General features: G+C 38.5%; 1 protein-coding gene across 2 annotated transcripts; it reads right to left on the bottom strand.

Moving 5' to 3' along the window:
• Nucleotides 1–1288: 1288 nt before the first annotated feature.
• On the bottom strand, nt 1289–13711 carry LOC575758 (3-oxoacyl-[acyl-carrier-protein] reductase FabG). 2 transcript variants are annotated; one of them, XM_030984520.1, is made up of 9 exons: nt 13636–13711; nt 10994–11133; nt 9827–9919; nt 8694–8835; nt 8223–8263; nt 6703–6775; nt 4124–4160; nt 3365–3428; nt 1289–1558 (listed from the first exon to the last, which is right to left on the bottom strand). In XM_030984520.1, the coding sequence occupies exons 2-9, from the start codon at nt 11018–11020 to the stop codon at nt 1409–1411; spliced, it is 627 nt and encodes a 208-aa protein (XP_030840380.1). In that variant the 5' UTR covers nt 11021–11133; nt 13636–13711; the 3' UTR covers nt 1289–1408. The 2 variants fall into 2 exon arrangements, with proteins under 2 accessions (XP_030840380.1, XP_781228.3); XM_776135.5 differs by lacking the exon at nt 13636–13711 and adding an exon at nt 13323–13429.
• Nucleotides 13712–14048: the final 337 nt, after the last annotated feature.

Raw genomic sequence — 14048 nt, 5'->3', positions numbered from 1 at the left:
TCTAGTAATGTAATTTATCAGATGGACAAAAACAAATTTATGTCGGATTAAAAGTCGCACAATCCTCACATTCATAATTGCTTGCATGCCGGGCTGTAAAATTGTTTTATTAGAATTTCGAAATCAATTTTGGCTGCATCAATCCTTGTACATATTTGTATATTTTGACAATTATCAGTTATAAAAAGAGAAACATAAACATTCAAGTTGAGTCATAATTTGAATTGTCTGCATAATAGTTTAATGAGAGCAATACCAAGCACATTTTGTATGTATTAAAAGTAAAAGAAAATGATATTGATAGAGAGGGAGAGAATGGTGACTCAAGCCTCTCAAGGTGTATGTGTGTGTGTGTGTGTGTGAGAGCAAGAGAGAGAGAGAGAGAGAGAGAGAGAGAGGGAAGGAGAGAGAGAGAGAGAGAGAGCGAGAGAGAGAGGTGGGGAGGGGGGAGTGAAGGAAGGAGGGAAAGATGGAGTGGTACATGTACATGTAAGTGGAGCGAGGGGGGGGGGGAGGGAGAATCTAAAAACTTGTGAGACAGTTCACTCCAAAAATAACTTACCTTCAATAGAAGCAGAAAAATCAAACAAACCAATCAAAATAAGTTTGAGCAAAATCAGATATCTAATGAATTTTTGAAAAACATTACGTCTGACCCTCGTAGCTCGCAAACCCGAGTAAATGGCCACCTCTCTCGGACTCTGTTTCTTTCAGGCTGCTTCCTTCAGTTTATCTCCCCTCTCCTTTCTATCTATCTCTCCCTTCCCTAGTTCTCTGTCTCTCCCACAATCCCTCTCTCCTCATGTTTATATATCTCTGTCTCTCTCCCGCTCTCTCAGAAATGTTAATTCTCTCTCTCTCTCTCTCTCTCTCCGACTTTGTTTCTTTCAGGCAGCCTCCTTCAGTCTCTCTCCCCTCTCCTTTCTATCAGGCTATCTCTCCCTTCCCTAGTTCTCTGTCTCTCCCACCTCTCTCTCTCAATCCCTCTCTCCGACTCTGTTTCTTTCAGGCAGCCTCCTTCAGTCTCTCTCCCCTCTCCTTTCTATCAGGCTATCTCTCCCTTCCCTAGTTCTCTGTCTCTCCCACCTCTCTCTCTCAATCCCTCTCTCCTCATGTTTATATATCTCTGACTTAGGGATCAGTGGTTCTTGGCAGCCTCCCAATACCTCCATCCAAGCAAGGAACAAGGAGGTATTTCAATTTTGCTATGAGGACTTTACGAGATGAATTACATTGTCATAATTTGATTCCTTGTAGAATGAAAGACGAATTGCATTTACCAAACAAATAGCTACAATTCAATTTTTAATTTTGTACCTCAAAATATAACATCTACACCCATTTAAAAAAAATACGAAACAAAATTCAAGATATTCAAGAATTGAGAAAATCATGGGCCAAATGGTTATTATCGTGCACATCCAACGTGTCTGCCGCCATCTATTGACAGTGTTTCTCCAGTGATGAAGGACGCCACGTTGGATGCAAGGAACTTGATGGCAGGTGCCACCTCATTCGATTCTCCTGCTCTGCCCATTGGGTGAGTCTTACTTGCTCGCTGCAAAACAAAAGATGGAGGGGAAAGTGTCACAAATCTTATGAATATTCATAAATATGTTAATGTGTGATCACGTGCAGTGAATTTGGTGAATGGGAGTGAAATCAAGTACACTAAGCATGAAAACAGATCACAGCCTTGCTTTAGATTGCACATTTTGAGTTGTTGTTTCTGGGTTTGTTGGGTGAGAGGGGGAGAGGGGGGGGGGGGGGGGGGGGGGAGAGATAATAGCTAGAAAGGGGTTAACATGAGGAGGGGCATATTTTGATGATGCAGGAGTTAATTGACCACTATAAGTGAACTTTCAGAATACCTACCAATTTGGAGGTATATGAGCACTTGATTCACTCAAGGAATTAATTAGAATGTCACCGTAAGTGAGCTTTCAGACCACAAACGCCTTACATGAAAAACAGAACAGTTTTCGTAGATTGGTGAACTTTAACCCATAAGCAATGGGCACCGGATGGCTCCTCTACCGGTGTAAAAGATTCAAAGGTCCACGGGTTAACCCATTGGCTATGGGAACAGGGTGGCTCCTGTATTAAGCCTATGGGAACAAGATACTTCAGTAGTCCAAGGGTTAACCCATTGGCTATGGGAACAGGGTGGCTCCTGTATTAAGCCTATAGAAACAAGATACTTCAGTAGTCCAAGGGTTAACCCATTGGCTATGGGAACAGGGTGGCTCCTGTATTAAGCCTATGGGAACAAGATACTTCAGTAGTCCAAGGGTTAACCCATTGGCTATGGGAACAGGGTGGCTCCTGTATAAAGCCTATAGAAACAAGATACTTCAGTAGTCCAAGGGTTAACCCATTGGCTATGGGAACAGGGTGGCTCCTGTATTAAGCCTATAGAAACAAGATACTTCAGTAGTCCAAGGGTTAACCCATTGGCTATGGGAACAGGGTGGCTCCTGTATTAAGCCTATAGAAACAAGATACTTCAGTAGTCCAAGGGTTAACCCATTGGCTATGGGAACAGGGTGGCTCCTGTATTAAGCCTATAGAAACAAGATACTTCAGTAGTCCAAGGGTTAACCCATTGGCTATGGGAACAGGGTGGCTCCTGTATTAAGCCTATAGAAACAAGATACTTCAGTAGTTCAAGGGTTAACCCATTGGCTATGGGAACAGGGTGGCTCCTGTATAAAGCCTATAGAAACAAGATACTTCAGTAGTCCAAGGGTTAACCCATTGGCTATGGGAACAGGGTGGCTCCTGTATTAAGCCTATAGAAACAAGATACTTCAGTAGTCCAAGGGTTAACCCATTGGCTATGGGAACAGGGTGGCTCCTGTATTAAGCCTATAGAAACAAGATACTTCAGTAGTCCAAGGGTTAACCCATTGGCTATGGGAACAGGGTGGCTCCTGTATTAAGCCTATAGAAACAAGATACTTCAGTAGTTCAAGGGTTAACCATTGGCTATGGGAACAGGGTGGCTCCTGTATAAAGCCTATAGAAACAAGATACTTCAGTAGTCCAAGGGTTAACCCATTGGCTATGGGAACAGGGTGGCTCCTGTATTAAGCCTATAGAAACAAGATACTTCAGTAGTCCAAGGGTTAACCCATTGGCTATGGGAACAGGGTGGCTCCTGTATTAAGCCTATAGAAACAAGATACTTCAGTAGTCCAAGGGTTAACCCATTGGCTATGGGAACAGGGTGGCTCCTGTATAAAGCCTATAGAAACAAGATACTTCAGTAGTCCAAGGGTTAACCCATTGGCTATGGGAACAGGTTGGCTCCTGTATTAAGCCTATGGAAATGAGAGAATTCAGTAAACAGGTTTAAACTCACCTCACGAACTTCCTCCTCTGATTTTCCATACTTCAGCTTAATAGGGGTCATAATAGTACCAGGGCTGTAAAAGATGGTTGAAATTACCATTACAAAACAAAACATAACAAATAAAAAAAAGCATAACCATTGATTTAATATAATTGTAATAATAATAAGAATGATTATGTTCTTATATGGCACACAAATCTGCCTGAAATAGGCACTCTATGTATTAGAAATAATGAATTATGAATTTGAAAGAAATCTGTCACAAAATGTTGCAGTAAGACTGCACACTAGAGTGCACAAAAGACATCTATCAAAATATGACGGAACACTGGAGGCAGCATCACTAAAGATTATACCAAGATACACCTTTGTTCAAAATTTGAACAAAATCCCTTGAGAAATGTGGCCTATAAAGCGCACACAAACCATTCACAAAATATGGCCTTTTACCCTACAGAAGACAGAACACTTGGGGCAGCATATAGATGTGTGGATTATACCAAGATACACCTCCATACAAAATTTGAAATAAATTCGTCAAGGAATGATGCAGTTAGAGCACATACAAATCCAAAGTATCCTCTGGCATACTGCCGGGGGATACAATAAGATAAAGATGAATGATGATTTGCTGGATGTTTTCCTTTGTTAAAGGTTAACAGCTTTACATGTCATTTAATTTTGCTGAGGTAAGAGGGAAAACCAGAGAAGCTTTAGTGATCAAATTAAAGTTTCCCCTCCCAGGCACAGGTGATGCCAAATACTTACTTTACTGCATTCACTCGAACTCCCTTGGAAGCCAATTCTATGGAAAAAAAAGAAAAAAAGAAAACTTTATCCAACATAAAACACCATCAGTTTTAGATCAAGCCAAGCACCTCCAGTTAAAACTCAGACGAGTATTTTGGAGGACCAACCAACCAACCAAGAACCAAGAACCAAGATATAAGCAAGTGAGAGGGGAAGAAAGTAAGCAGATTAATTTTGTGTTTTATAACTTTCTGAAACGACAGCTTCCAAGATTTCTCCCTTTTAAATTTGTTGTTTATGGCTACCCACTGTAAAATTGCAGAAAATATGCAGGTCATCAGAAAGTATTTGTTTTAGAAGGCTAAGGGTGTTTGTCAGTGAAAAAAGAAGATAGCCCTTTAGCTTTGGAAATGTCCAAAAATAGTTCTGGCAAACTGAAAAAGAGCTATATACATGTAACAATCAAATACTTAAAGTAGATATTCATTGATTTTAAAAACTAACTTTACTTTCATTATTGCATAGTTGAAACTTTGATTCGACAAGGTTATCAAAATTCAATGCTTAGAAACATTCAAAGTACCGTAATTAACGGTGTATTAACCGCACCTTTTTGCCTCCGAAAAAAATTCAAAGTCGGGGGTGCGGCTTATACACTGTACACCCATTTTTTTTTTTTTTTTTTTTTTTTTTTTTTTTTTTAAAGTTTCGATTTATGCCCCTCCACCTGACGCTATGCCTGGCAATGTCTCCCGGCTCGGTAATCGGTGTGTTGACTCACCACTCAGAAATTAGAACACTACTCAAGTTTGTCTGTCATCTTGGTTTGAAAGTAATCTTTCTGATAGATCTCTATATGTAGTTTATAATAATAATTCCTCCAATTTTTCTTCTATTTACATGGTGTACCATAAGGTTCTATCCTAGGTCCCCTACTTTTTTTGAATTTACATCAATGATCTTACACACAATTTTTTTTTTTTTTTAAGGGCGAAAAAGAGGGGTGGAGTTAATACACAAGGGCGGTTTATACAATGTTAGTTACGGTAATGATTATTATAAATTATAAAACGCTTAAATACAGCCCCGGCATAGCACCTGAAGAGCTCTCCAAACGTCGCTAAGATATGTGAGATCACAGGATGGACATGATTTGCACAAGCAGACGATGTTCCATGACATCTCACACATTTTCAGTGCCTGTTTTTTTCATCTTCTCTTTAGTTCTTTCTCGTACTTCAGTACCGTCAGGCTAAATGTATAATCTATTGCCTCACTCTAAACCCTGCACATGGTTTTTATTTTGATGACAAATGCAGCAATACAAAAATAAAGGAATCTGTCGCTTGTAAACAAAATAAGATGCCATTGTATATTCAGCTGCACACACCGCGGTATGTTCAGCATTTCAAGCGGGAACAAATGCCGTCCTTAATATCTTTCCGGGGATTTTCAATTTGAAAGTCTGGTTTCTTTGATTGTTAATTAACCCCTATCCTGTGTATCTACAAACAAAAGATTTTAGTTATCAGAATCGGTTTCATATCCCCTTTTGAATGGTTTGAAATGGCATCACATTTATATACATCAAACTCATTGTAATTTGAGAAATAATAGCTTTGCAATTGTGTTCATTCTTTATGGGATGTCGTCTGCTTGGGCAGTATTGGTCCATTATGTGACGTCATTAAAACATTGTTATTTTTCTGGCGAATCTCTCGTATATCCCAGATGCTATGGAGATGGTTGTATTTGTATTTTTTATAAATCACCCGTTATGTAGTTGACCTAAAACTTGTACGATGGCCATCTGTTAGCATACCAGTTTCTAGTGATATATTAGTTGACATATTTGTGATTTTCTTTGAAATTGCACTTTAAATATTGCTCTCGGGAAATCACACATGGAGGTAGTTCTGGTCGTGGTGGTCGTGGTGGTCGTGGTGATGATAATTATAATAACAACTAGAGGGAACTTCGACTGCACGCAGTTGATAATGAAGCCTCGATCATGGAGTGATTTTACAAACCAAAACAAAAGCAATTTTTACAATTTTTTTTATTGTAATCCATTAACAGGTACACAGAATATTGTGATTACAAGCGATTTTTCATATACATGTATGACCCTTTGAACTTCGACCTTATAAACCTAATATCTAATCAGTTCATTGGCTCTGTAAGATAAATACATGTCCCGAGTTTGATAGTAATCCATCTCTTAGTACGGACAATGCGGTTCACAAGCTATGATACATAATGAGCCCTATGGTCGACCTTTGACTTCTTAAACTCCAAAATCTAATCACTCCATAAGCTCTGCAAGATGCATGACCCAAATTTGGTGGTAATCCATAAATCGGTTCTTGGGATAACGCGATCACGAGATCGAACGGGACGTACAGACGTACGAACGGACAACCAGAAAACATAATGCCTCCAGCTCCTTTGTAGCGGAGGCATAAAAATAGTAATAGTAATAATTATAATATTTAAATGATAATGATAATAATAACAACAACAACAACAACTTTACACGCAAGTTCTGCAGTAATATAAGGTTTGTAATTAAATAAAGTTTAAATAAAATTACTTGCCTAAAGCAGCACATCTAGTGAACTGGTCAACGGCAGCCTTTGATATGTTGTAAGGCAGTAACATTCCGGCCATCTGAAATTCAAACAATTTTTTAAAAAATTATTTAAAAAATCCTCAATAATGAAGTTCATCTCACCACATAACTAAAAAAGAAACATATAATAGAGGAAACTTAGCAAGGGAAACGCTCTCGGCGGTCTCGCCTGCATTACGCAATTCGACATGATGAAAAATTGAGGTTGGAACATTATTAATAGGCAGGGTGGCCCGTTAGCAGGCCCCACAAAATGAAGTCCTCTGAATATAATCAGCATTTTGAAATGAATACTGACCAAGAATCATCAGAAGAATTATTTACTATAAATTGTACCTCGATCGATAACTTGAATGAAATATGAACAAATTAATTTTAAAAAATGATTTATTAATTCTCATATTAAGTTGTGAAAACATAATCCAAGTCTACTGACCTAAAATGATCTTTGACCTTGTGACCTGGAATTTGTGTCATATGATTTGTGATACTTGATAACCTTGGGTACAAGTTTCATGGAATTTGAACAAACAATTTTGAAAATATTGTAACGAACCAGTCAGTTACAATTTAGTTATCTTGCAGAAAACACAGAGGGCTCAGTAAGCTTTTGGAGCGTAGGGGCTCAGAGCGCGATTACGGACGCACAGAGGCAAGGGACAGGCCAGCCCTCCAGCACCCAGGACCCGTTCGGGGATGGAGGGCCGTAACAATATGCTAAAAATTCAAAAACTTGATGCTGATGCGACAACAAAGTCTAAGTTTGTTGACCTAAAATAACTATGACGTTAACTTAGTGACCTAAAATACTGGTAACATGATTGGGGATACTTGATCACCCTACAGTCCAAGTTTCATTGACTAAACTTAAACTAAACTAAACTTAAACGTTCAAAATTTGATGATGATGCCACAACATAGTCCAAGTCTGTTGACCTGAAATGACATTTGACCTTGACTCTGTGACCTGAAATTCTACTCACATGATTGGGGATACTTGATATTCCTATAGTCTAAGTTTCATTGACTAAGAACTTATACTTTCAAAATTATATCAAAAATTAAAAAACCTAACCTTAGGTTAAGTTTTTGATGTTGACGCCGCCGCCGTCGCCACCGTCACCGGAAAAGCGGCGCCTATGTCTAGCCTTTTTGCTACGCAGGCGAGACAAAAGTGACAGATAACATATTAAAAATGCCACATTTAGAATATTTAGGCATTTGGAGAGCAATGCTGTTCAGGGAACATTTTTAATCTGATGCTCTTCCGCACATGCATAACAACAATGATAATTACACTCACAAAATAATTTTTTAGTTCTTCCCCGAACTCAACCTTCTCTTTAAACTACACGATAATTGTTACTTTGAATGTTTCCCAGCAGGGTGTTTTGATAATCTTGTTTGATCTAGTCATCCCTTATGCAATGCACCTCTACTTTAGTACCGATACTTATATGTATAATATCTTACTACCGTACATACCACTCTCTTTCCACAAACACTGGAAACATTCACCACAGATCCTGAAAAGAAAAAAGTAGATATGACAGTGAAACTATCCTTAATATAATAGTAATAAAATAGTAAGCTGCATGAATAGATTTATTATTTCCCCTGCTTCTATTGTTTATTTATTCATTTATTTAACTACCGTAATATGTAACTTCAAAGTGTTTTTAGCCTTGGGGGATGGCCGCCTGGATTTTAAGTTGGTTTTAATAAAATTAGAACAATGGAGAAACAGATCAGTGAAAAAGCAGACAGCAAGAAACTGTGTAAATAATCAATTGGCTTGAGAAAGCCCACAGGAGTGGAAAAAGGCTTGCCTACTAAATTTCATGATTGGTAGAAGCTTAAACCCGTTAGATCAGTACAAATTTGAGCAAAATCAGATTGAAATTAGAGAGTTATTTAATTTTTAAGTTGAAATCAATCAAATAGAAAAAGACAAACCTTTGGATGCAATCAAATGAGTCGTCGCTAGGTTGGTAAGTTGGATGACAGACCTTACATTGAGCTTCACTATGCGATCATAATTCTTCATTAAGTCTTCACTTGTGAGGAAACATGGAATCGATCCTCCTGCATTATTGACCTTTATAAAATGGGTTCAAGAACGTAGCAAATAAGAAGCGTCCAAATGGATCACGTGACTGTGTACTATTTTTTACTATATGCACGGTACCATTTGCATGGGGTGCATTTTGGTGATAACATCCATGGATGAAGGTTGCTAAGTAAGACTGTTGACCCATTTTATGAAACAAATAATACACAGGTATTTATTGCACCATAGTGAATACCCTCATGCGCAGCGCTGCATCGACCATAACGCACTTACACCTGTGGATTATTTGTATATTGTACATCACCAGGTATTTTTAAGTTTGGAAAACGACTGAAAGGGGGGGGGGGGCGGTAGAAATTTAAACAAAGAAAGAAAATTACTAAACTATAAATTTATGATAATGATAGATATGATAACAGCAAAAATAATATTCACAATAATTGTATAATATGAGAATGATGGTATACATGTAGATGGTGATTATAACAATGACAAAAACAGTGTGTGTGTGGGGAGGGGAGGGGGGGGGGGAGAAATTCATCTTACTAGGAGGAACTAAAATGGAGAAGAAAGAGAGGCAGACCAACTATGAATGGACTGATAACATCAAGCAGTGAATAGGAATGCCATTTGACCTGCTAACCATAACAGTTTTTGTTTTTTTACCCAACTGCTAGAAAAGCATGTCTATGCTGGTAAGTAGGCAAAAAGAGGACCGACATCTTTAAGTCTTCTCCAAGTGACTTGGTAAAGAGGATTAATGCCATACCAAAGGGCACTAGCACATTGACTTGGTTTCGAACCTGGGACCTCCTGGTTATGAGACCACTGCTCTACCAGTTAACCATCTTGCAACTGCATCTTAGGTTAGGTTTGGAGTTTAGGTAAGAGCTAGATATGGTGTTTGGTCCAGCGGTGAAGTAAAGAATTGGAGAGTGTAGGATATTGACATGGAGCGACTGACCAAGGAGCGGGATTGTATGCTCTCTTGACTGTTGGAATATAAAACAAGACTCACCAAGACATCAAGTCTCCCAAAGTGTGTGATAGTTGATTCCACAATCCTCTTCACATCGTCTTCTACACACATGTCTGCCTTGATTGTAAGAACCTGTCGAAACAGAAAAGGAACAGTCTCAGTTATATAATCATTGTTTGATTGTTTGTTTATAACTATTCCATCAAAGTGTGTGATAGTTGATTCCATGATCCTTTTCACATCATCTTCTACACAAACATCTGCCTTGATTGTAAAAACCTGTCAAAATAGAAGAGGTAGTTTGAGTTATGTTACAAGCTCTTATGAGTCGGACTGTAGTCACATTAGCTATGGTATGTTTGCTTAGATCTATAGACACTCATCAAAACTGAGTCATGAGCTTGCAAATACCCTTAATTTTATATCAAAAATAATATATAAAACAAAAAAATCGTGGTTCAATACATACAGTATATCACCTCCGAATTTAGAATTCCCCTTGTACATATACACACCCTGCCATTTTGGTGAAATACAATATCACTGGGAAATTCTGGATTTGTCAGTTCATATTCTTAAAGATTTAAACAAATATTTTCTAGGTTTCTCAATTCAGGGTCTCTTTCACTATACTCTTTTAAGAAATTCAAGGTTTTCTGAGTTGAAAAACAAAATTTTGAATGAAAATTATTTTCCCCTTCCTCCTGTACATTTACATGTATCTAATCCAGATGTCATTCAGTGACAGTCGTTAATGAATGATGATGGCATGGTAAAAGCTATTAATTTTTTTAGCATGGCTCCACAGTCCAATAGACCAGTTTACTAACATATTCAAATTTAGGGATGTTTCTTTCCTGGGGACCTACATGTAGTAACAAGGCAAATGAACCTCAATACTTGGAATCCAGTCTGCATTATGTATGTGTTGCCATGTCGGGCAACCATGGGGAAAGGTTTCAGGTTGTCAAGAACAACCCTTCTTTAAACAGTATTATGCTTAAAATTTGAATAAGTTAGTAAACTGGTATTCTGCTGGCACATTCGCCCATGCCTTTCCCCTTTAAACCCAAATAGCATATCTTTCAAAGTATACTTTCTCTTTCGCTTGTCATCACTTTTTTTCTTCAATAGTGTGCCTCCTAACTTACAAGATCCTGCATCACTGCCCCCAACCCCAAGAGAAAAATTGATAGTAATTTTCACCTTATCCTTTGCTAGGCCTTTAACCATGCAGTCCTTGGCAGACTTTTCAAGTCTCCCTTCATCACGACCCACTAAGGCAAGACCTGCTCCTTCTGCAGCAAAGTGGAGAGCTGTCTCAGCTCCAATTCCTGAACTCGCTCCTGTCAAGTAAATATTAAAGAAAATTAAAGAATTAAATGATGGTGATGATGGTATTGGTGGTGATGGTACACAGCATTCTATACCATACTAGGGAGGCCAATACCCGGGCGTAAGGCTTCTACGCCCACGATTTGTGCGCTCGTCGTCCAATGCAGAAAATTGCCAGAAAGAAAAATACAAAATAAAAATATCTATTGAATAAAATATATAACAAAAATACAATTATACACTCCACAATATGCCTATAGGCTATAATCACGGATCTGTAACAGTCTTTCACCATTTGTTGACGATCTTGCAGATTTTGACGGGTTTGAATCCATTAATTGTTGTATCAGACGAACATGACGCGCACACAAGAAAAACCTAGAGGGCGCAGAGGTTTGATCACTAAAATCCTTCTCATTGGCAGACCGTAGACCCTAAAAATATGGGATCCAATTTAAGTCAAAGAACTTTTGATAGAGATTAACATTTCAGATGTGCACAAATGCCACTTCTAACAACTAGAAAATATAAAACAAAAAAGATTATACCCTTTTAATGTAAATACAGATTTTTACAAACTGCACATTCAAAGGTAGAGTATGATGTTTATGTCAATCTTGCGTTGGTTTGAGCCCCATAGCTACATCCATCTCAAAATGAGAAGGAAAACTGAACAGTGACGTCATTGTTCGAGCCAAGAATAGAGGTCATTGCGACACAATATATGAATATGTATGAGCTCCGGTCAGATCACGCGCCAAACAAATATAGCGTAGTCTCACCCATAGTACATTATTCTCACAGCACTAGACACCAGTGTCATGCAGTAATGTATGAGAAGTGTTCAAAGATATTTCAGTAAAAAAAAAGTCTATGTGAGCAGTCTATACTCCAATTGAGAAGTTGGAATGGAAAGCCATGATTCGAAGATGTGTGCTTAGTGTATGATACATGGTTATAGTGAGTGCAAAGAGATTTGGTGAGTGTTACGTAATATTTAGAGAGAGAGAGAGAGAGATAAATAATACACGTGTGCGTACGTTGCAGTCCAATATAGTGGTGAAGTGTGGCATATCATCAAAAATCTATTTTTAGAATTTCTCAATTTTTTCTACATTTTCCGAAAGAGCATCAAAAATAATGTCCAAATGTTGAAAACCAATTGAATATGTTAAGTATTAATTGGCTGAGATATACCATCTGAATAAATATTCTCCCCATTATAGGAACTCAGTGTTATTTGCTCTGGCTCCTAACCATTCGAAGCCAGAGCAACACTGAGTTCCCATAGGCAATCTTTTTGATGTCACAGCTTCGGTACTCTAACGTTGATTCCGGATTGTGTTCGCAGCAAGATGGATGAAAGCTTTACTCCTGAGGTAATACTATTGGAATACAACTGAAATCTACGGTAATTATTAATTTTAATCACTTTTGGGGTTTATATCGATTGACTACAATCACCGTTGGATTTCTCTCTGAATTGTCCCTTCATGGCTCGATTTCAGGATTGCGGCTTGTCTGTGTCGGTGTGTATTGCGACCGATTCAAGGCTAGCCGCTGACGAGTGACTATACTTTCATGCAAAGTTTTAAATTTAATTTTGGACTTTGTCCTTGGGCCTGTCTAATTATAAACGTAATTTCGCAACATGAAATATGATTATTTCAAGGCTCTTACGGACGGATTAGCGTATATAGAAGGAACCCTCAACTTTGGAGCTAAATATCTCCTATTTTATGATGCTTCTGGAGTCGGCAGATGGGTGCAGTTGTCTTAGATAAAGAAATTACTTCCTTGAAACTTTGTTTTATTATAAATATATGAGTAGGCCTAATTAAAAAGTTAGATTTGGGCATTGGCCGCCCTACAGTAAGGGTTTTACTTAGATTTTGTCTTACGTAAGTCTTAGTATACTATAAGTCTAAAATGCGATTTGAATATGAGATACTTAGCCATTTACTTAGTAAATTTCTTACTTCTATGCTAGCTAAGTATTAATGTGAATACCGGCCAGGGCTTCCTGGAGTTAACTTGCCTGTAAAGTCAATTGGGAGGTACATGCATGGTGGAACTAATGAGCCGAGCCGCTTGTTCAGAAACCTAACCGCAACTTATAGACATGTGAATGGGCAGTGGCTTACTTATTTCACGAGAATGTCACGTTGGCCATTACAAAATAATTATGATCAGAACTTACCAGTGATTAGAACCACTTTCCCATTGAATTCTCCCATTTTCGGCTCAGTTTCGGAGGGCTATACGTATCGCTAGGGTCACGGGCCCGAGGCCGAGGCAGCAATTCCACCAGCACTGGCAGCAGATTCACTCGTACTTGTTGGAGTCTACGTTAGCGCAGTAGCGGTCCCTGGATATCACCCTCACCCGGACCGCGACCGGTCGGTAGTCTGATTTGAGCGAGCCAGTTTTTCAAGTCCTAGCTAACACTAGACCTATATTAGAATTGACCTTTTTTAAAAAACTAGTTATCACACCACAATTCGATGACTTACCTATAAACAAACTCCCCCATATCACAAAGCCCAGCCCACTCAAGCTAGTGCCCTGTCATGTCTCGTCTTAGACCGAATTTTTCTGTCTCTTTCGTTCGTTAGCCTCTGATTTGGGTAGGTCGGCTCTCTCTTTAGAGACAGAACAGCCCCATACGCTGTAGTGGCCGCGCGTTTGTACTAAGAAACGTTACACAAAACTTGGCCAAACTTAATCCCTAATTTTGATATTTTACCGGATGCGTATCCGATGCATTTAAAGTCCTAAATTAGCTAAATACTTAACTACTTCGGTTCCACTTACCAACTTGACTGGAATAATCCGTTTAATGGTCCATTTTTAGGAAATTATGGGTCAAGTCGACATCCATGAAGAAAATGCCATACCAAAGGGCACTAGCACATTGACTTGGTTT

This window comes from Strongylocentrotus purpuratus, unplaced genomic scaffold (genome assembly GCF_000002235.5).
Source record: "Strongylocentrotus purpuratus isolate Spur 01 unplaced genomic scaffold, Spur_5.0 spur5_scaffold_14, whole genome shotgun sequence".
NCBI lineage: Eukaryota > Metazoa > Echinodermata > Echinoidea > Camarodonta > Strongylocentrotidae > Strongylocentrotus > Strongylocentrotus purpuratus.
The sequence above is the reverse complement of the archived record's forward strand: the minus strand, read 5'-3'. Positions and strand labels throughout refer to the sequence as shown.